The sequence below is a fragment of the Larus michahellis genome, chromosome 2 (assembly GCF_964199755.1).
Source record: "Larus michahellis chromosome 2, bLarMic1.1, whole genome shotgun sequence".
Taxonomy (NCBI): Eukaryota; Metazoa; Chordata; class Aves; order Charadriiformes; family Laridae; genus Larus; species Larus michahellis.
The window spans coordinates 5,128,811-5,149,524 of NC_133897.1; the positions used below are offsets into that span (position 1 = coordinate 5,128,811).

The 20,714-nt window shown below is 40.8% G+C and overlaps 1 protein-coding gene across 1 annotated transcript; it reads right to left on the minus strand.

Moving 5' to 3' along the window:
* Positions 1-1,391: 1,391 nt before the first annotated feature.
* Positions 1,392-19,819, minus strand: AQP1 (aquaporin 1 (Colton blood group)). The gene is made up of 4 exons (XM_074573994.1): positions 18,769-19,819; positions 4,281-4,445; positions 3,839-3,919; positions 1,392-2,334 (listed from the first exon to the last, which is right to left on the minus strand). Exons 1-4 carry the CDS (start codon positions 19,156-19,158, stop codon positions 2,155-2,157), a joined length of 816 nt encoding a protein of 271 aa, XP_074430095.1. The 5' UTR covers positions 19,159-19,819; the 3' UTR covers positions 1,392-2,154.
* Positions 19,820-20,714: the final 895 nt, after the last annotated feature.

The window sequence follows — 20,714 nt, forward strand, 5'->3', positions numbered from 1 at the left end:
GAACAAATTGTAAATCTCACAATTTCTCCCTCATTATATGCGTCAAGTTGCCTCAAGCTTGTGGAAACAAACTGTTTACTGTGGGTGACTGCTGCAACTGTTGTGGCTCATAGATTCTACAAGGCAAAAAAGAGCTAATTTTGTGTCAATGGATGCACTAGGATACCAGTAAATAAAGTTGAAAAAAAGATTCCGGAAAGTGGGCATAGGGTCCTGGTATCCTGCTTCATTTCTAAGTATAATTTGGATAGAGTTTACTTCCAGATGAGGGCCTGCTTTGTGTGCCAGACAAAGACAGAAGCTTCGTTTCCCCAAAGGCTGAAATGAAATCAAAAGAGCAGTCATGAGTGGAAAAGCAGAAATTGTCTCAGTCTTACAGGTTGGCACCCAAAGAATGGTGTAGCAAATGAAAGTGCATTGTGTTGCAAAGCAAATTAAGAATCAAGAATCACGAACATTTTGTGTGTGTTAGCACAACTGAACTTGTTTATTTTTAAACCACCTCAAAATCCAATCATGCTGTATGTACATAGACAATACACGGGATAGCACACCAAATGTAGACAAGAAAGATAAAATGTATTCTGTTTTAGTTTGCTGGTGATTTTCTTTTTTTTTTTACATCTGCTCAACTTGATGAAATGATCCAACCTATATGGATTCCCACGTCAACCCTCTCTCAATTCCCATGTCCACACTGTCTCTCTAACAGGATACATCCATCATATTACCTCTGGGGTGTTTGTCTGAATGGTAAAGTGTGCAGCTTTGTATGTAGGTTCCTCTGGGCCTCATTTCTGATGTAAAACTGTTTAATGCAGAGCAAGTATATCAGCATGTATCTGCTTTAACTATACTCTATAGTTAGTAGGTAAGACCAGCTAATGCTTTGGGTTACTCAGGAAATCATAAGTAGCACACACAAAAACGAAAACAGAAAATAGTCTTCCACATCGTTTAGAGTGTTAATTTTCTTTACATTTCCAGTGTCATTTATTTTGCTAAGCACTGCTGCAATTCTTTCCACTTTTCTTATGCTCTTATTTTCTTACAAAACAGTATACTAGGCTTTCTGTATAAAACATATATATAAACATTTATATATATATATATATATATAAAAACAAAGCAATGACCCCCAAAATGGACTTACACACAGGTATGTATTTGTCCCTCATTAGAAAATACGCTGTGTGTATATCTATTCGTTGTCCCTGAATGTCACAGCACTGGCTATTACAATGGGGTCAGGAAGAAAGGGGCTTTTTTTTTTTCCTGGTTTGCTTTAAAACACACAGTTAAATTATGTAAGATGAACAAAAGCAGAGTAGTTATAGGAAAAATCAGATCCTGTTTACACATTGGCACCATGGGGTTCTTGTTGCCATTGTTATTACTACTCTTCAGTTTGACTTCTAGTTATTATTTCCCAGGAGTTAATGTATCTATACTTTTTTTTTTTGTCATATATTCTCTCCCCTCACAATGAGCTGGCTGTAGGTTCAGGGAGAATGAAACACCAGAAAATCTAAATGAATGCCGGGACTCTGGAGATTCTTGGCCTGCTTAACTTTTCTGGCCCTCTTTCTCAGAGATTATCAATCATTTAGAAAATTATGGTTAATTCTACATAACAAGTAATTTTCAGTGGCCTTTCCTTCCAAAAGATGCTTTTGGGCAATGATTTGAGATAGTTTTTCACATGCTCTATTGGCATTAGATACCAGCCTTGCATATTTGTATAAATACTTTTTCCGGTGTAAGACCCTCATTATTGGTACAGATGGTTCTCTGTCTTCGGTATCTATTCTTTCAGCAAACAGACTGGTCATTTGAACTACTTATCATTACTGAGTGATGTGCTGGGAGAACCACCCACACTAAATACACCAAAAAATTTGGTAGTGGGGAGGGAGGGGTTAAATTTCAGCCCAATTTATTTAGCTCACGCAAAAGTGTCTAATGACTTCTTGGCCTGAAGGCCTTCTTGGCCTGAACCCCAGATAGAAAAATGCTGTTAAGTTTGTGGGTAAAAATGGAAAACCATACTGAATTAAAAAAAAAAAACAAAGTACTGCCTGCTGGTTTACAAAGAGTCTATAACACTGATAAAATCTTCGGAAACCAATGTGCTTTTCTTTCCCTTGTCCTTCTTTATTTTGGCTTCATTTCAACACGGGAGTTCATATCATCTCCTTCCAGATCATACTCTTCTACTTGGCCGCTGGTCCACACCTTCACGCGGTCAGTCAAGTCACTGCTTCTGGGAGCCAGGATGAAGTCGTAAATCAGGGCAGCACTTGCTCCTCCAATGATTGGGCCAACCCAGAAGATCTGAAACAGTCAGAAGCCCAGTTAATACATTAGGTATAACTGCTTCCGAAGCTATTCTGAAAATGTCCCCTGAGGATTTTCACCACAAAATTTACAGTGGAAACATTAAAATTACAGTCTATCACCTAAATATTTACTTAACTGCATGTCAAGAAACCAGGATTTTCTTATCATAAACTGGCAATAGACCAAGACATTAATAACTGTGACTATGTTGTCAAGTCCTGATCTTTAACATTAGGTATCTACTGGTAAAACATCTTTGTAATTCCAGATAGATTTGGCAGGGGGGCACAATTTCTAAAAGTTAACAAGGGCATTAGATTCCATTCTCCCAGTAACTTTCAGTGAGTTAGAAATACTTATCGAGGACCTTATTAGGAGCTTAATTTGCTATTAGCTGATATTTAGTTTATGGTATTGCTGTAATTGTACCGGTCTAATCACTGAAGGCAAGTAAAGTTTTGAGGGAGAAGTAATAAAAGTATATTAGCAGGCAGGTTGATTTTATTTGAAATAACAGATGATTTTGAGGGATTTGCATGGCCAAAGAGTTCCTGAGTCTGAAAACACGTTTTCTTTTATTCAGCAATAGCAGTGGTTTAATATGAATTACCTCTATTTCCTTCTTTCTGTGCAAAGGAAAGTAATTTTTCTATGAAATTCTGAAAATACTATCTACTAGCTTAGTACCCCAATAGAAGTGTTTAAGTGAGAGATAATGGCAAAATTTCCCCAGTGTCCTCCCTTTTGGTTTTACTCTTTAAGTTGGAATCTATATCTAAAATTTTCACAACCCATTGTACTATCACTAAATTTCCACAAATGTTTATGCAACTGGCTGCCAAAATCATGAGTAGGAGAGTTGGAACAAGCTATGTTTTAAATATTCAAGAACGCATGCCCATTTAGGGCTTTTATATTAGCCTTCTTTGTTAAGTTTTAGTGAAATAAGTAAATTTTCATGAAGTTCCTCATTTTGACCACATTTAACCACAGGGAATAATCTAAAATTTATGGTGCTTCCAGAGCACTTATCCATGAAAGCACATAAGCAGACATTTAACTTTAAGAAGATGAACATTTTATTAGCTTCCAAATATTGGATGATCCATTTCAGTTTATAAACCATCTCAAGAACCTTCCTAAATTAGATTTTACCAGATTAAACAGTAGCACTTTACAAACTCAGTTTAAACAATAATTACTCAATACCGGATTCTGTGCAATGAGGCTTTAACTTTTTAAATATTTGAAATAAATAAACATAAAGGACAATAACCAAAGAAGATCTTCTGTATTACTTTGAACATACACGCTCAGCTTGAGGACTTTGTGATCTCCTGAGGCTGATCAGGAGCAAAAGGAGATTATGCTTTGTTAAATTAAGTAGAACTGGCAACTCACTGACTTGGTGCTAGTGATACGTGCTTGAATGTTTCTGATCTTGTAGATTATGTATATGCAGAGCCTCCTGTAAGCTAAACAAATTTATTCAACTTACCCAGTGATTTTCAAAGTTGTTGGCGATCAACGCTGAGCCAAAAGATCTGGCTGGGTTAATTCCACAACCAGTGTAATCAATCTAGGAGGTGGAAAGAGAACCAGTGGTGAGGTATTGATGCACGTGTGGCTTTTTCATTACACAGGAGGGCATGCGACAGCTTGCAAGATATTTCAGATGCTCACAAGAGCTTCATGCATCCCACCGACCAGGGGAAAGACTGTTTGCCATGTGCCTCTCCTGTCCCAACAGGAAACTACTGCAGCAACTCCTCCCAGATGTGCAACCTCATCACTTACGTCACAACCACATGGCCCAAGGAAAGGGCCATGCATGTTGAAGGAGAAGGAATAAACTATCATCTGCCTATCATCTTCCTGCCTTCACTGTCCCATAGTAAAGTGGGGCATTGTAGATATCAAGTGTGAGAAGTAAAACTTACAGCGAGAAGATGTCCCAAGGCAACAGAGAGACCGATGGCCAAAGGTGCTGATCCCGAGACATCATTCCTTCTCCGGTCTGTGGTGGCGAGGACACATAACACCAGCTGGAAGGTAGCAATGATTTCAATACCTAGTCCTTGGCCTGGGTTGATTCCCTCTGAAAGCTGCATGGAGACAAGAAGGAAAATGTCACTTGATATTCCTACCTGACTTCAACTAACACTACAAAGTTTCACAGGATCTGGTTTCTCAATAGCAAAACACAGACCAGCACAGTTTTTTCTCTCCTCAGGTTGCTTTTGCTTGATAGGAATCCCACCCAATTTCTTTGTGAGTCAGGAAAAAACCGTCCACAATTCAGGAACCTTAAAGGGCTGATGGGGGAAGTGTTTCAATTTCCTAGTGAAGGTAAGCAGGTTCTCTAGAAAAACTCACACCATCAAATATAGATATTCTAACTGTATTATTAATCATGAAATCAGGAGAGTTTCGTATTAATGTAAATGCTGTAGAACACAGCAAAACCACAGTAATATGCATAAATGAACATTATACAATAGAAATGCTGTCATATTTCAGGAGTACTCTTAGAAGCTTGTGGATCTAGAGCATTGAATATTATAACAAGTTTTGAATTCTGCTTCTAACTGCTATATTCAGTGGTATCTTAGTTAAGACAAGACAAGCCTGCAGCTGAGCTGAATAGCTCGGTGTTAAGCAACCACAATGCTCGGATAGGATGAAACTTGAGCTTGGACACAGGCCAGAGAAACTGAGAATGTGAGTGACTCAGAGTAGGAAGCAAACTCTGCAAAAACTTATGTTCAAGAATACTGCTATCAGTAGTAGGTTATCGCATCTGTCATAGCCTCTGCATTAAAAATTACTAGGTCATAAATGACAACAACATAAATAAATGTTATTGTGACCTGTCCAGAACAATGAAAATGCGAGAAATCATGCTTTAAATCTGTTTTTGTGGTTTTATGCCCTAATTTCCCCCAAAGCAATATTTCAATAACTTTAAAACTTAAAGATGTTTAGCTGAACTCTTTCACTTTCCACCTTTGCTATTCACTTTTCGTGTTTCTTCTCTGTAATAAAGCAACACAACCATCAGTTTCCTATGCACTGAAAAAAAAATGGCTGAGTCTTCAGCCAGCATAAAATCCTATTAGCTACATTAAAAACAGTGAAAATAAGTTGGTTTCTAAGACCTACCAATCTGGAGCATTAGTAATAATATATTTTTCTATCTTGTTCTTCAATATGCAGGACTGATATCTCTTGAGTTAGAAGCGGTTTATCCACAGATAGAATGGAATTCCAGTTGAAATGGTGGGCATTTTGGTTCCTTCGGCGTCCATACAGTAGTAATGAAAATTGTTTAATGAAACCTTCAGCATTAATAGGACTTAGATGTGAGAAATACAAATCTGACACACACACACACACACATATACATACACACACACACACAGATTTGCCGGCAGTGAAAATTATATGATCCAGAAATTCATACTAAGTGCCTGATATATCACTAAATTAATATTATATTACTTTTGATATTCCCTTTTAAAAATAATCACCTTTTTTTGGCAGCAGAGGCAGTAGGATTTGTGGCTCTCAACAGATTAGGCTTCAAATGCATCTCATTGATATAAAAAGTAATAGTATCACTTTAAGAATCTGGACTGTATACTCTCTGGAAAACGCTATCCCACATTTGGAAGGCCAAATGATCAAAATTAAAAGGCAAGTGTATTGGCAAATAAACGAGTAGTATGCAGATGCCCAAAAGTGGGTAAGAAATTAAATTCTCTTCTATCATAATGCAACTGTTACACCCCAGAGAATCTAGATATGAGGGCTGACGCACTGATGTTAGTATTTGAAAAGGCCTTGGCATTTCAAGCGATTAAACACTGACCTACCATTAGTCTTTCCCTTCGTTTGAAGGGCTTCTACAAAAGAAAAAAGACAATAAGAGAAAAAAGTATGCCTTTAAAACCTGTGATAATTCTTATCTTTAAGAGGCGGAAATCATATTCTTCCTTTCCTTCCAGGAAAACACATCCTACAGCTGACGTGACTTGAGGTCGTTCTCCCTGCTAATCAACACTTATTGATGGGCTGCGTGGAATCAAAGAAAACCTGGAAATGTCATAGGAAACCTTTTGCTTTCCTCTAGCATGTAATTTTACGCAGCCTGCCAGGGCCATAAGATTCCACTGTGAGAGCAAGGACTCTGGGCCATGTTCCAAAATGAGGCAAACCGAGGCAAACCTTGGATGTTCTGCTTTGCTGTGGTTTGTGTATCTGCAGTATGTAAGTGTAGTATCACAGACGTTTGTTATTTGCCTACTTTTCAGAGCTATAGCGTCACTATGGCAGCAACCTGGACCCTCCAGAATACAGCAGCACATGGAACGGTGTGAGTCTTCACCACCCTAAACACATCCAGCCAAAGCATAACATGGATAGCAGGAAGGTACATTTCCTAGTGTCAAGTTAAAATGTACACATATATATGTATATATATCTCCTTGTGAGTCCCTTCCATATATTCTATGATACATGTGTGTGTGTTTATATAGTCCTTGGTCATAGTTGATTTGCAGGAGTTTCACGGCCATCAATGCAATATAAAACATTTTGCACCTTGTGAATCCGCTGGTTTAAGCTCTTGCCAGAACCAGGTAGGCATAACCAACATGAGCTGGTTACACTTGCATTGTGTTTTCCAGGCTTTATTCAGTTTTTTTAAAGAAAGGTTGAATTTTTGCAGAGTACCTGACTCCAGAAGCTTGAGCCTCTGGCAAGGTCAGGGCTGTTTAAAGCTTAATCCAAATCTAGTGGCAAGTAGCACTGTACTTTGCTGAGACCTCACTACCTGAGCCTGTCAATATACACAAAGGCAAAAATCAAATGCTGGCCTTAACATCTAGCATTCTATTACTGAGAATATCCAGAATATAAGGTGACAATATCTCTGGTTCTTAAATAGATAGAATAATGCCTTGAAACATAAGACACAGTCACCTCTACTGTAGCGTAGGGATGAAGGGGTCCTTCTCCAGTAACCTGTACCCACACTGCAGTAACTTTCTCCCCTGCGTTGGTAGGCTGTTTACCAGCGGTCACAACAAGATGTGTGGGCAGGTTATGTGGGCTGACACTGCATTTGCACTTGATGTATCTGTGGGGAAATCTCTGACCTCTTTTCATCTCAGTCCAGTAACTCTCACATGCTCTGCATTTTAGGTGATGCTCGCTAAGGAAACAGGAAAAATGTCAGAGGCCAGGGAAGAGCACAGCAACTCTCTGACCTTTTCATGCCTCAGGCTTGTGAGGCTTGAAGAGTGATTTCAGTGCTTTAAGGAGCCAAATATTCTCTAAGGGATTAAAATGAAACAGTCTGCCCACACTCATCTCCAATACAGTTTCCCATAGCACCGGAGTCAATACAAATCTTTTTTATTCACGTGAATTGTTCCACTAAACTTCGTATCTAAGTCACTGTTTTGACAGAAGCACCAGAAACATACCCAAGAAATGGGTTACATCATTGGCAAGAGCGGAGAGTTATATGTAGACACATATATCTGATTAGCTGAATCACTCTTGTCTGCGTTAGCTAGCACTGAGTAATTCTCCCTTGACTGTAATAGCACCCAGACGACAAGCAGAAGCCTACATTTAGACACCCCAAGTGAGGTATCTTTCCATGAGCTGAGTCCCACCATTAATACTTTTACCTGAGTTTACTGTGAATCTGAACAAGTTTATGGAAGGAAAATCCACTGGAATTGAGTAGATTTACAGAAATCGCATCTCATTCAGAACGCTGCAACAGTTTGGAAGCTAAAGAAGCACTTGGGCAAAAGGTTGAGCAAAAGGTTGGGTTAGAGGCCTCCTGAGGTCCCTTCCAACCAGAATTATCATATAAGACACATTGGTTCTTTCGAAAGGTTCTTCCTGTGGGAAGGTCTGGGACAGAATTGCCTTAATGCTGCTGTGGCTTGGCTGAATTAAAGTCTAGAAATAGCTGGTGACGTGCAGATGCTGGAGCCACAGTTGGTTTTTTTGGTCTTAGGTAGCGGGTAGCAGTCATATTGCTTCCATTTCTCCACAACTTCAGACAGGAGACAGGAACCACAGAAGCTTTTTTCTCAGAAGCACCCTTAATGGCCATGTTTAGCTGACTGACTTCCACAGCTTCAAGTAATAATGTGGGCAAATTAATGGTATGTTTTCTTTCCTTTTGGTTTTTGGCTTTTTTTGTTGTTTTGTTTGTTGGTTTTTTTGTTGTTTTTTTTTTTTTAGAGCAGGATATTTATTAGTTGTCTGCCTTCAGAAGAGAAATGGGGACAGGAAATTAAACTGGCCCAAGGTAAACCCAACTGTGTACTTCTCTAGTGGCTTCATATTTTTCTCATTAGGAGTAAAAGTATATCAAGTTCAAACCTGTTTCCCGTTATATGGATAAGAGTTTGTTATGCAAGGAGGTTTCATCACGTGGTGTTAGGCTCCATCTAATCCAACAAACCTTTAGCCATGGGTTGTATCTTCTAGGGCCCAGTTTACTTTCATATAACAGGGATTAATTTCTCATTGTTCCTGAAAAATGATAGGCCTCTGGAAATGTACGAGTCTATATTTCAATTTTCTCCATTCTTATGAAACACTTCACTGTAAGCCATGCTGCCTGATGTTTTTTTTCGAGAGAGGAAAGTTAAGCCACAGCAATTTATGGCACAGATAGCATCACTGATGGCTGAGACTTCTCCCCTTTGCATATCCCAGGCATCCCCTAGGTAAAGCAGCCTTTGCAGAACCCCAGCAATAGCACAGCTGGTATATAATAAGCAGCATGTTGTGGAATGACTACAAATGTATTTCATTTTATGAAAGTGTTTTTAATATTCATGTTGGGGGAAGAACTATATTCTCCTGTCCACAGAAAATCTAGCATTTTAAGGAGCTGTGCTGCAATAAATAATATCTTTATATCAGACAGACCTCTTTCCTCATCTGTTCAATTCAAATAAACAGCTAACAACTTGCACCAGGCCTGCTGTTTTCAGCATTCCAAATTTTTATCTTATCTCTGCCATGGCAGACTTTTTTCTTAAAAGAAGACTTCTAGCATTTTACTCAAGCAAATTCTCGCTGTCTTTCTGCATTTTCTTTCTGTAGTTTAAATTTTCCCTTCTTTGACTTTCCTTATTTTTCTTAATAGGGAAAACTCTCCACATTATTTTAAATGTTTCATGCTCTCCTCTTCATCCCCACACTGGAAATATTAATTATGCTGCTTTATACCAACTAGCTATCATTTAAGTGTTTAGCTGTGAAAATTTCTTTAATGCAATGATCTTCAAATTTAGTCTCAGAAATTAATCTCCCCACTTCCCTCAAAACCATCTTCCACTATCTGGCCTCTCATTTTGTCTGACTTTTTTTCATTCTTTCACTTCCAAATCTGTCATGAAAATAACTTGTTAACTTCCATCTTGATAACATGCCTTTCTTCTGCTGGAAGTCTGTCCCAGATCTCCATAGCTATAAAATTTCCTTTAACTCACAGACAAAATTTATTCAGAGACTTTATCCCCAGCTATTTAACTACAGTTATTCTCTTCTCTCCTTGCTATTTAACAGTATCACTCTGAAATGGATGTTTCTGTACCCATTACTTCAGTGTTCGGGATTCAGAGGGTATAAAAGTCTCATTTCTTTAGTAAGCAGAGTCAGGCAAAGATTAAAGAGTTTCGCTTAAAATTTTACAACAGGAGCACTCAGAAGAAGCTGCTTATGAGGCAAAGGATTAGCTTTGGATCGTATCCTAAATCAACAATAGAAGCATTCAGCAGAACTTAGGGACAAAACATATTGTCCTTCGCTAGATTATCCTTCCTATAAATACAGCCTTAAGAGCTCTAAAGGGGACTCATTCAACTCCCAAAGCACAAATCATATTTTCCATTCTTTGGACAGCAGACACCCTCCAGGAACAAGAGTAACCTCCCTCCTCTCGCCCTGTCTTCAGGCTGAGGAGAAACTAGCCAGGGCTTTGTGTTGCGGCAGCCTGGTACGCCATAAAGAGAAAAGTGATGGTTTCATTTATATTAAACCACAGCACATAAAGTTTACATGTGAAGTCAGTGACAGACAGTAAAAATCAATTCCTCTATAGGACTCACATTTAGCACAGCTAATTAGAGATAGACCGTTTGTCTCATTTACACTTTTAATTTTTGATGTGCCCCGGGAAAGTTGCTTTGGGGAAACATTTTTTTTTTTAAATCTTGCTGCTGAGAAATAAACAACTTCTATTCAGAGGAAGAGGAATGGTACGCTGTTTTTTCTTTTTTTTACCCAGCAAAACCTAAGTAAATAGTTCATTTTCAGCAACACTTTTGAAGCACTCATTTGTACCAGGGAGCTATTTATGATCTCCTCTATTGTCAGCCCAGAAGGAGATGGTCTTTCAATGGGGAATTTTGTGCATATCTGAATTTTGAGCCTAATAAAATCTTCCTTTCTGTGTTGTTACTGGAATAACTAGCTGAATTTGCAGAAACCTCACAGTATGGTTGTTGGCAATTGTACCAAAGTGATATTTGTTTTATACTTCTAGACAAATACTCCTGTAAACCTATGAATTTTTCAAACTTTCCAAGTCTGAGGCAGTTCATACAGTGGGTGTTGTGCAGACCATTGAAGATTTGGCATTTCCATGGAGCTAAAAACCAGCTCTGAATACATGCAATGGATTTCAGGAATTAGGGGAACAATTCCAGCTCCTTCATTTCTCCACCTTGTTCATCAAGCAAGAAGTCTTATCAAAGGAAGGAAAAGGGGCCAAACCTTACTTCACTCCTCAGTCCAAATACAGTCATCATTAACTTCAGGAGAAGTTGTGCGTATATGTGTAAGGAAATATGGGCCACAGTTCTGCTTTGAAAGCGTTCATTGACTTCACTTGGCACAGAATTGCTGTCAAGACCCTGAAAAGCTTGACTCTAAGTGGTTCCTAGAGAGGGGATGCACAGGGGTCTATCGAGAAAGTACACGGAGGATTCCTTTACTCCTTTCTGGTCCGCAAATGCCGGAAGAGGAACCCCTTGCAGAGATTTCAGGACACATTTTTGCCCCCCTGCTGTTTATAGAGTTTCCTTCAGGATGCCTGTTCAGGCCCTGTATATTTGATTTAACAGGTTAATGTTGTGTCTTAGTCTCAGACCTCGCTGACTTCAATGGAGTTGCAGCAGTTAAACACCAGTGCTATCTTTGCCTCTGGATGCCAGAAAGAGCAGTACTTTCCCATTAAGTTGCACGTTAATTAATGCACAGGGCCGCATGCTGCTCCCAGACAGGCCAGAAAAACTTCCAGGAGGCATTCACTTGCTCCATGACATTGGTATTAATGCTAATCTGGAAATACTGAGGAGCACGGACACAGACCATGATGTCTCATTGTGCCAGGTGTCACATCAGCCCACAATGAAAAGGGTGTCTGTACCTCTGCTTATTTGTATTTAAGACAAAACAGTTTAAAAACAGGGAATTACAGAAAGTGAGAAATGCAGACACGTTAACATAGAGATAGTTTGCTATCTATGAAGTTGAGCACAAGCACAATAGTTTATACCGGCTTCCCTCACTCTGGAATGGAGTTTTTTCTAAGAATGAAGATTTCTTTGACGTTTTCAATTGTGATACCAGATAAAGATCTCTCTGTTATTGAATTCTCTCAATTAAGCTAGAGAATGGATGAATAAGAAAAAATGTACTACTGCTCTAAAGAAAACAGGCAATTTCCTCTACAGACAAACAGGAAATTTTTCAAGGGTTATTTTTTCTTCTTTTAGTATTTGTGATGTGGTTTAGCGTCCTTGCTTTAAAAATGCTTCTCTTAAAGGATTCTCTGATTAAAGAAATGCTATTCTCATTGATCTATCTGTCTCTGGTATGTGAGCATGTGTGGAGATGTGTATACACATATGTACGAAATATCCAAATACATATGACCTAATACATAGAACACTAAGGAAAGAAAAACAATTTTAACTGTTTATTCACCAGTCAGGAAGGGTGGTGGCAAAATGAATTTCCTTATATTTCATACTCAGTCCTACTTAGTTTGACAGCTGGTTAAACACAGAAAAAAATTTGTTCTTAAAAAAATCCCAGCATGACTCCATTTGAACTACAACATTCGCCAATCTACCAAATTAATAATGTTTTTTAGGTCTATTGCAACTTGTTATTTTAAAATCCTCTGTGCACCCCTTTCATCAATTTCTGTCATTTCTGTTTAAGGAGGACCTTTAACCTGGGGCTTGTGGAGCAGTTTTCAGGCAATGCACCAGTCATCCTTGGATCCTCTGGATATGGATGCAGTTCATGGTATAAAACCCACTTGAACGACTCTGTTCTAGCACCAAAAGACTGGCGTGCAGGTGGATAGTCACTGAGGGCCTTCCCTTGTGTCAGAAATGGCCACGCTGCTGCATCCCTGTGTGCTCGCTGCCAAAAGCTCAGGATATGGCTATATCATTATAGAAGCACTAAGCAAATCCTCATAGAAATGGAAATAAGAAATAACTTCTGAGACCCGAGATAAGGATTAGAGCTATAAGTCCTGTTATCCCCAAATGTTCTGGAGGATGGGTGATAACTATCAGGTTTACGTCTCAGCCCAGATGTTTCTGCTGTCACTGTGTGAACACACTAGAAAGCGGCCAAGATTATGGCCAGTTTTGAGCAGGTGCCTTTCCTGTGTTCCACCTCCCTGGCCTGGTGCGATTCAATACAATGCTGGCATACCATAAAAGACTGCTGCTGCAAAACTGAAATTGAATAATGAGCTATTGTTGTGGCGTTCTTTGTTAAGAAATACAAATCCCAGACTAATCTCATATACAGGAACCATTTTGCTCACTCTAAAAATGCAGTGACTTCTGGTCCCTTGTAGAAGCTCGAGGGCTTAAGTACGCAGATGTCCCAGCACAGGCAAAATTGGCAGGGGAAGCCTGCATTGGATGGAGAACAGGGAGGGCAGAGGGCAGGACAAGGAGAATGAAGCTCACTGTGTTGAAATCCGAGAAAGGCGCAGTATATGATCTGCATTGAGAAAAGGCACCCAAGGATTTTTAATAAGCGTTAGAGGTCAGGAACTCAGCTGCATGTCTCGTCCATCCAGCAGCACCTCTGGAACGGCAATTTTCCGTACTGACTCAGAGGAAAAGCAGCATCATTTACTCAATTGTCCACTCACACTGTCAAGCTCTCAGTTTATTTTGGAAGTTCTTCCAACTCAACCCAACTTTATTTAATTTGAGGTTGGAGGACAACAGACTCATAGGGCGCAGGCAGAAATAGAGGGAAATCACAAGGTAAACACTGAGTCATCAAGGCCAACCATGCAAGTCCTGCTCCCCATGGTCAGAGGGCCACCACTGGTGCACTGGTTTGGACCAAATGTGGAAAGTCTTGTGATTCCTGTCCGTGATACCCTCTGAGACAACTTTCTAAAGGATGGGAAAGATTCAGTGAGGAATACTAGGATAAAAATATCAGTACTGACCCACACACATCATTAAAAAGTGTGGCAAGTCTCAATTTTATGAAAGGGAACTCTCAGTGCAGGGGCAATTTTGTATTCGCACTAGAGGTCTCTGTGCCTTGGAAACTTATTGGGAGATAAATCACCAGCATTGATGTCCTAGAGATAAGATGATACATCTGCAGAATGTGCCTCATTCTGTGCGCCAGTCTCCTGGAAACAAGAGATTGTGCAGCCTTCAGCTTTCCCAAGTAGCAGAATAAGGCTGGAGCTGGGGGGACACAGAGACAGCAGAGGAAAAAAGCCATCTCCAGCACAGGGGTTCAAAGCTGCTCTGCTGCTGCTGGACCACAATTGAGGTAAGTGGGATGCCTTATGGAAAGGGGACTCATTCTATAGTATGACTTTGGTGAAGGTGGAAAGTCTCTCAAAGTAGCAGATACTGTCCTGGTATGAAGAATCAAGGACAGCAAAGGGATCCTTTCTCCCTGTCTTTGAGAAAGGATTTGGAGTTGCCCACTGTATGTTTATCACCAGAGGGCATTGCACCCTTAAGTGCACCGATTCTTCTGCCACAGCTGATCCAACTCTGGGGACACTCTGCTGAGCAGCAGTGGCAGAGACACAGCCAATTGCACAGGAAATCCAAAGGCTCTTCCAGCGACAAGTGACTTTCCACTATCCAGGAGAGGTACATATATGACCATTCACCTGTTTTACGAAAATGCTCCAGACCTCTGAATCCACTGACCTCAGATGCCTTCTGGCTTTTTCAGAAAGTTCTTCAGTTGCACAAACAACATTTATCAGTCCACTGACTGTTTTTTAAAACCAAGTCCTTCTATTTGTTATTCTTCGTTGTTTTTCTTTTCTCTTTATCTACCCTGAGCAGCTACCTTCAGGTCTGTTTTCATTGCCTACAAATTTTGATCCACTTATAGCTTTAAAAATAATACCTTCCATCGTAAACTTCAAGGCAGAGTTTTCAAATAGTTTCCAAATTGTAGCCCCAAGACCTAGGTGGCACATTTCCTGGCACGCTAGTCAGTATGCCAAAACACCAAAATTATGAAATTGTAAAGCCATGGCTGCATTTTTCACAAACTTCTTATTTTCAAAAAAAAAACCACAACAACAAAACAAAAGCAAAAACAAACCAACAAAAAATCAAAGACAAAAACTGAGCTAAATTAATTTTCTCAGCATGTTTTTAAAAGCTTGATAAAAGTTCGCAAGTTGCTGAACCATAAATATTGTGTTACATTACAGTACAGAAGTCCCCTCTCACCCGCCTTTTCTGCTTGAGCTCTTTGTTGGTAGTTAACTGCCCATGATGAATAGTTTCTTCCATTATCCAAACTCCAGGTCTGTCCTCACTAGACAATAGCCAGCTATGCTGGCAGATGAGTGCATTTTGGATTAGGTATTCTCTGTTCTTACAGTTATACCTAATGGAAATTTGTAACATGTAGTAATCCAATTTCCAAAAAAGGATACAAGATGATGTAAGGAAAAATATTTATTTTTTTAGAACAACCAACACACTGCATACTCCTCTTTCGGCTTTTCCAATTCTCGAGGTTTTTACTTTGGCACTCACACCACTACTAAAATATATGGGAAGTTAAGTGTCTTAAAAGGCTTCAGTAATCTAAATACCCCTCTGAATATTGTCCAGAATGTCTTATTTGGGACCAGCCAAAGTAACTAAAAATATTTCCATTGACTTCAGTAAAGTTTGGATCAAACTCTTCATATGTGACTGTTTTGCTTGTCTCAAACAGACCATAATTTTGAACATGTAAAAGGAGCATCCTGCTTTTTCATTCTCTCTTCCTTCTCTTCAGTCTTGCACCTTCCATGGCTGTTTTTTGTGCTTCATTTGCTTGGTTTTCCCTTTTTCCTTTTGGGCAATGAGAAAGGCACAGATTCATCCCACTTCATTTTGGACATTTAACAGAATCTCCCAAGCCTGAAGCCTCATCATGCCAAAGAGCTGGATGTCTCTGGAGGACAACTCAACAGATCTAAAGGCTGAAATACCTCTCTTTGTCTCTCTTTCTCTGTGAACTAGAGAGAAGACTGTGGAAATGGGTTCCTGACTTGGCCCCTCAGTGCAAGACCTACAGCTGGGCAGGATAAATCTAAGTTAAGGCATACAGTCCCACCCAATACACATTGGGGACACTGGGTAGTCACTGACTCCATTAAACTGCTCCCACCACATTTTTCCGGTAAAAAGCACCCCTCCAAGAGCACAGCAGGGTCAGAACAGAGGACACTGTCATATAAGTTTAAGCCCTCTTCCCAACCTTGTCAAACAAACAGCACTCCCTTTCTCTCTATTCTTTTTCTCAATAGTGAATCTACACCTCGTTTTCCACAGGAAGGGCAGGAAGACAAAGCAGCTGGCAGGGATGCCATCCCTGTCCCTCCCCTCCTTGTCCTCAGGTTGAAAAGCATGACATAAAAGCAAACCTCTGTGGTTTCTCCTTATCATCTATTTGCTGAAGGAGGCAGCATGCTCTTGGTGCTGGGTTGTGGTTTCGGGATATGCCCCGTTGTCATCGGCTCCGCACAAGGACAGACGTTCTGCCTTGCTCCCCTGCGCTGGGCTCTGACCCAGCTCCCCCCTCAGCCCACCCTTCCCCAGACAGTCCAATCTTGTCAGTGGGAAATGAATGGATTTGCTTTCCCCTTTCCTTCTTTCTTGCAAGGGAAGAGAACAGCTGCTGCCCTCCCCGTCCCCAGGGAGGTCTCCGCACTGCCCCTCTAGCCAGCCAGAACACTTATAACTGGATGTGAAAGAAAAAATTAAAAAATCAAAATTCTGGGTATTTGACAATGACAAGCACTGAGACCGGGGCTTTTAGGAACTATTATTTTATCCATTAATTCACACACAGAAACTGTTGCCAGATTTGTAAAGTTGGTATGATGGGTACTTACACTACCTGATTTTGCCTACAGTGTATTTTATGGCCTTGAAAACAACATATTTGATTGTAGTCCAGGGGTGTTTCTCAGGGGGGGAACAAGGCTTACACCCTAACATGAATTTTTGAGATTCATGAAGTAGTCTCCTAAGCTTACTAAAATCAGTGACTGCCCTGATCTTTCCTGATCTTTCCATCTGTCCCCACAAGCTCTTCTCTTCTCTGATATGTCCTCGTGCACAGCTCTGAATTAAATCTTTGTAGCCTGGAGGGTTACTGACTGAGGAGCAAGAAGAGTTTGGGGTTTCCATCTACTCCCCCTTTACAAATGGCCAGCTTCAGGGCTTTTGCATAGAGGAAGGAGCCAGCTGTCAGCATTCTGTGGCAAGCAGAAAGGGAAGACCAAATGCGAGTGCTACTGAAACCAGACCTCCCGTGTTTAACGGCAGTTGGACCTCTCGAGGAAACCACTTGGGCGGATACCCTGTCCCACGCGGTTGAGCCAGCGGTTTCAGAGGAAAAGATCACGTATCACACACACAGACAGAGCCTTCTGGAGTTAATAAAATGTTTCGTTCTTCTTCCCCAAATTGTTTTGGATTAACCCAACAAAATTTCCGAAACAGTTGCACAATGGAATACCTGTGGGCACCAGGCTCAAGAGAGGTGAGCAGCCAACCCAGAGTAACTCAGGGACGGATGATACTGAGCTGCTTAGGAATCACCTTCTTAATATCAGGTTTTATTATGTTTTCAAAAACTGCCTCATTTTCTGAATTAACTGTAATGCCACAACATGCAAAAATATATTATTTTAATTGTTAATTTATTTTTTTTTAACTTTTCTTCCCCTTTTGCCTAAATGATTTCTGAAGAGATGTTGTATTTGCAGATTTATGTCCCAAATATCCCTGTGACTTCAAACGGGCATAAGTTTTCAAATTAGCTCAAGTTTCGAACTGCAATTAGGAATATCCTGCAAGAAAGGGGGGGCATAGAAAAGATGTGAAATATTAGTTCTTAGCAGAATCAGGTGAAACAAGTGACTAGAAGGCAATTTCCATTTATAGTGCTCTGGGTACTGCGGTGGCTGTAGCACTGCCTCTGACAGTGGGATGATTTCAAGTTTAAAAGTGCATCTATCTTTTTTTTCTCCATCTATGGTAGAACGACAACAGTAAAATGGCAACATTTTGAGGAGGAGGAGTTGTGGCCAGGCAGTTTTTATGCAGCATGACAGTAAATAGCTGTAAGCACCTGGTTGAGAGAGGGGTGAAACCTGCACCCCTGCTGAATGTAGGTGCCTCACCTCTTTCTCCAGTCTACATCTGAGGTTTTACATTCAGGGATTTTCCCATTTTTGCACAGCAAAAGGAGAAACACAGAAATTACAGCTGGTATTCTGCCAGACAGGATCTGAGCACTCTGCTTAATGCAACAGGTGATGCTCACCCCTTTGGTGATACACATCTCTCTCACTGTTCCCGTAGGTTTTCATTGCAGTCATCATCAGGTTACACAAACCATTAATTAGGTATTGAAAAAGAACCACATCCACAGAAGCGAAAATAACTTTGGTATATGCACATTAATCAGCATGTTACCTGAGACCTTCAGAACCACACAAGGGACTCGATCATGCAACTGCCAGTGATTTCAGTGTTAAATTGGTGTCAAAAAACACCTTTCAGCCACTTGGATGTACAAAAATGAACATAAGCAAAACTGATCACAACCATAATGTCCTAAAGCTCTGAAACGGGAATGGGGGCGAAGGACCATCTGTGTGGCACAGATCCATCCTGGCATCAGTCAGGACTGTGTCCCCTACTAGAATAAGCAATTGGCTGCCTGAGGTTGCCATCACCACCACCATCATCCCCCCCACCCCACACATGCACATCATTAATAGATTACAGGTGTTGTGTTTCTACTTGAAAAAACAAAATGAAGAAGGAATTAAAAGTTTCTACTTACCGAGTTGAGCCCCAGGAGGTTGTTCGGGAGAGAGGAGGTGACTCCCGACAGAATAGCTGTGGCCACCACTGCCCCCAGGCACTGGGCAATGATGTACATGAGCGCCTTGAAGATGCTGATCTGGCAGCTCAGCAGGAGGCCCAGGGTCACAGCTGGGTTCAGGTGTGCACCGCTGATGTGGCCCACGCTTTGTGCCATGGTAGCGATGGATAACCCAAAAGCCAGCGAAACCTTCACGTTGTCCTGAGACCTTGTTGACGTTTTGTTGCCTACCACTGGGAAGCTAAAACCCAGAGCCGAGCCAATGCTGATAAAAATAAAAAGGCTCATGGCAAGGAACTCAGCCACCACTGCCCTCCAGAATATTTTCTTTTTGAATTCACTAGCCATCTTTCCTCTCTCTCTCTCTCTCTCCCCTCCTCACTTTCCCTTCTCCCTCTCTCCCTTCCTTTGCCTGATATTTTTCCTTTGAGGTCTGAAGAGAAATCTGGAGAAAAAATACTGTCCTTGGATTATTTATAGGGCTTTGGGTGGTCTGTAGGAGGGAAGGGGTGTTGCACAAAAGGAGGAAAGAACATCTACATAGATGCTGACTGCTAGATTGATGTAAGATACTGTATGCCTGCCAAAGTTTTTTCTTCCTCTTTTTTTTTTTTTTTTTTTCCCCTCCCTTAACAGCGTTCGATCTCCGCTGCCGTTTTTAAGAGGCTTTTCAAAATCCTTGGAAAAGTCTTTATGAGTGCCTCAGGAATTTTACCCTCACTTCTTTAACTCCTATATCATCATTCAGCACACGGATTGGAGTGAAAGCTTTTATGGGATTTCTGTCTCGAGCTGGACTGAAACAAAAAGCAAAGTTATCTGTTCAGGCTGGTGAGTTATTCACACAGCTTCACCAGCGGCAGATGACATCCGAAAGTAGTAAATAAAACTGACAACTAAATCCACACTCTAGAGACTTAAGTACCTCTGTTTCATTTGCAAACAGGTAGAAATGTCTCTTCTGCTGGCTCTGCGGAGACTTGGATGCGTTTCTGATGACAAGCCTGACGGCTGTCCCGACAAACACACGTATTTACACAGGCTCACGCAGCCTGGTGTTAACTGGTGCATGGTAGGGATCCGTTTTAATCTCTGTGACCACTGTGTAAATCTAACAGAAACCTGCCAGTAAGCTGGCAGCTTTCTATGGATGCAATTTTGATGCTGAGGGACACATGATTTGGGGTTGTTTGTGTTTGGTTGGGTTTTTTTTTTTATTTTTTGTGATTTTTTTAAAATTATCTCATTTCTTCACTTTTTTTTCTTTCAAGCACAGAGGTGTCTCAGGGTTTCCCTAGGCTTGCTCTCCTGAACTCCTTCTAAACAGCAGGAAAAAAGCTGATATGGGGGCTTCCTAGCCCACGTCCTGCGGTGACAGCGTATCTCACGCCGCTCTGCCGAAGGTCGGCTGTCCTGGCTGACACCAGGGAGACTGGCGGCTGTGGCTGAGCCACAGGACTGGCCGGAGACCGGGACAGAAAGAGGGAGCGAGGGAGAAGGGAAATTACATGCTTGATTTTGCAGACAAAATGAATGTCCCGGCAGTGCCAGAGTGCCTTTCGGAGCAAAAGGTCTAACCGCCTCTGGCTTTATCACAGCAGGACTTGTACACATGCCTCACATTAACCCCTGTGTTATCAGATCTCTGCCTGCTTTAATGACTGGTGGTACCTTCATCTTGAAATCAGGGGGTTTGCTCTGACTTCAAACTGTGCAAAATCTGATCCTGAGTCACAAACTAACTCCCCAGGCACAAGTCTTGAAAGACGGGTATTTAAAATCAGCCCACTTCTCTGCCTCCTCTTTTTTTTTTTTCCTACCTCTTCTTACTTTAACGCACTGGTGTCAACTTCTAAATTGTACTTAAATTAATTCAAGATTTTTTCACTTGGGCAATGTCACTA

What these genes read in the sequence shown, in the direction of transcription:
- AQP1 (XM_074573994.1), bottom strand. Translation starts at nt 19,158, where the DNA reads ATGGCTAGTGAATTCAAAAAGAAAATATTCTGGAGGGCAGTGGTGGCT. An exon ending in CCTTGGGACATCTTCTCGCT is followed by an intron (nt 3,920 to 4,280) that starts GTAAGTTTTACT and finishes TCCACCTCCTAG; the next exon opens with ATTGATTACACTGGTTGTGG. An exon ending in ACAACTTTGAAAATCACTGG is followed by an intron (nt 2,335 to 3,838) that starts GTAAGTTGAATA and finishes TGACTGTTTCAG; the next exon opens with ATCTTCTGGGTTGGCCCAAT.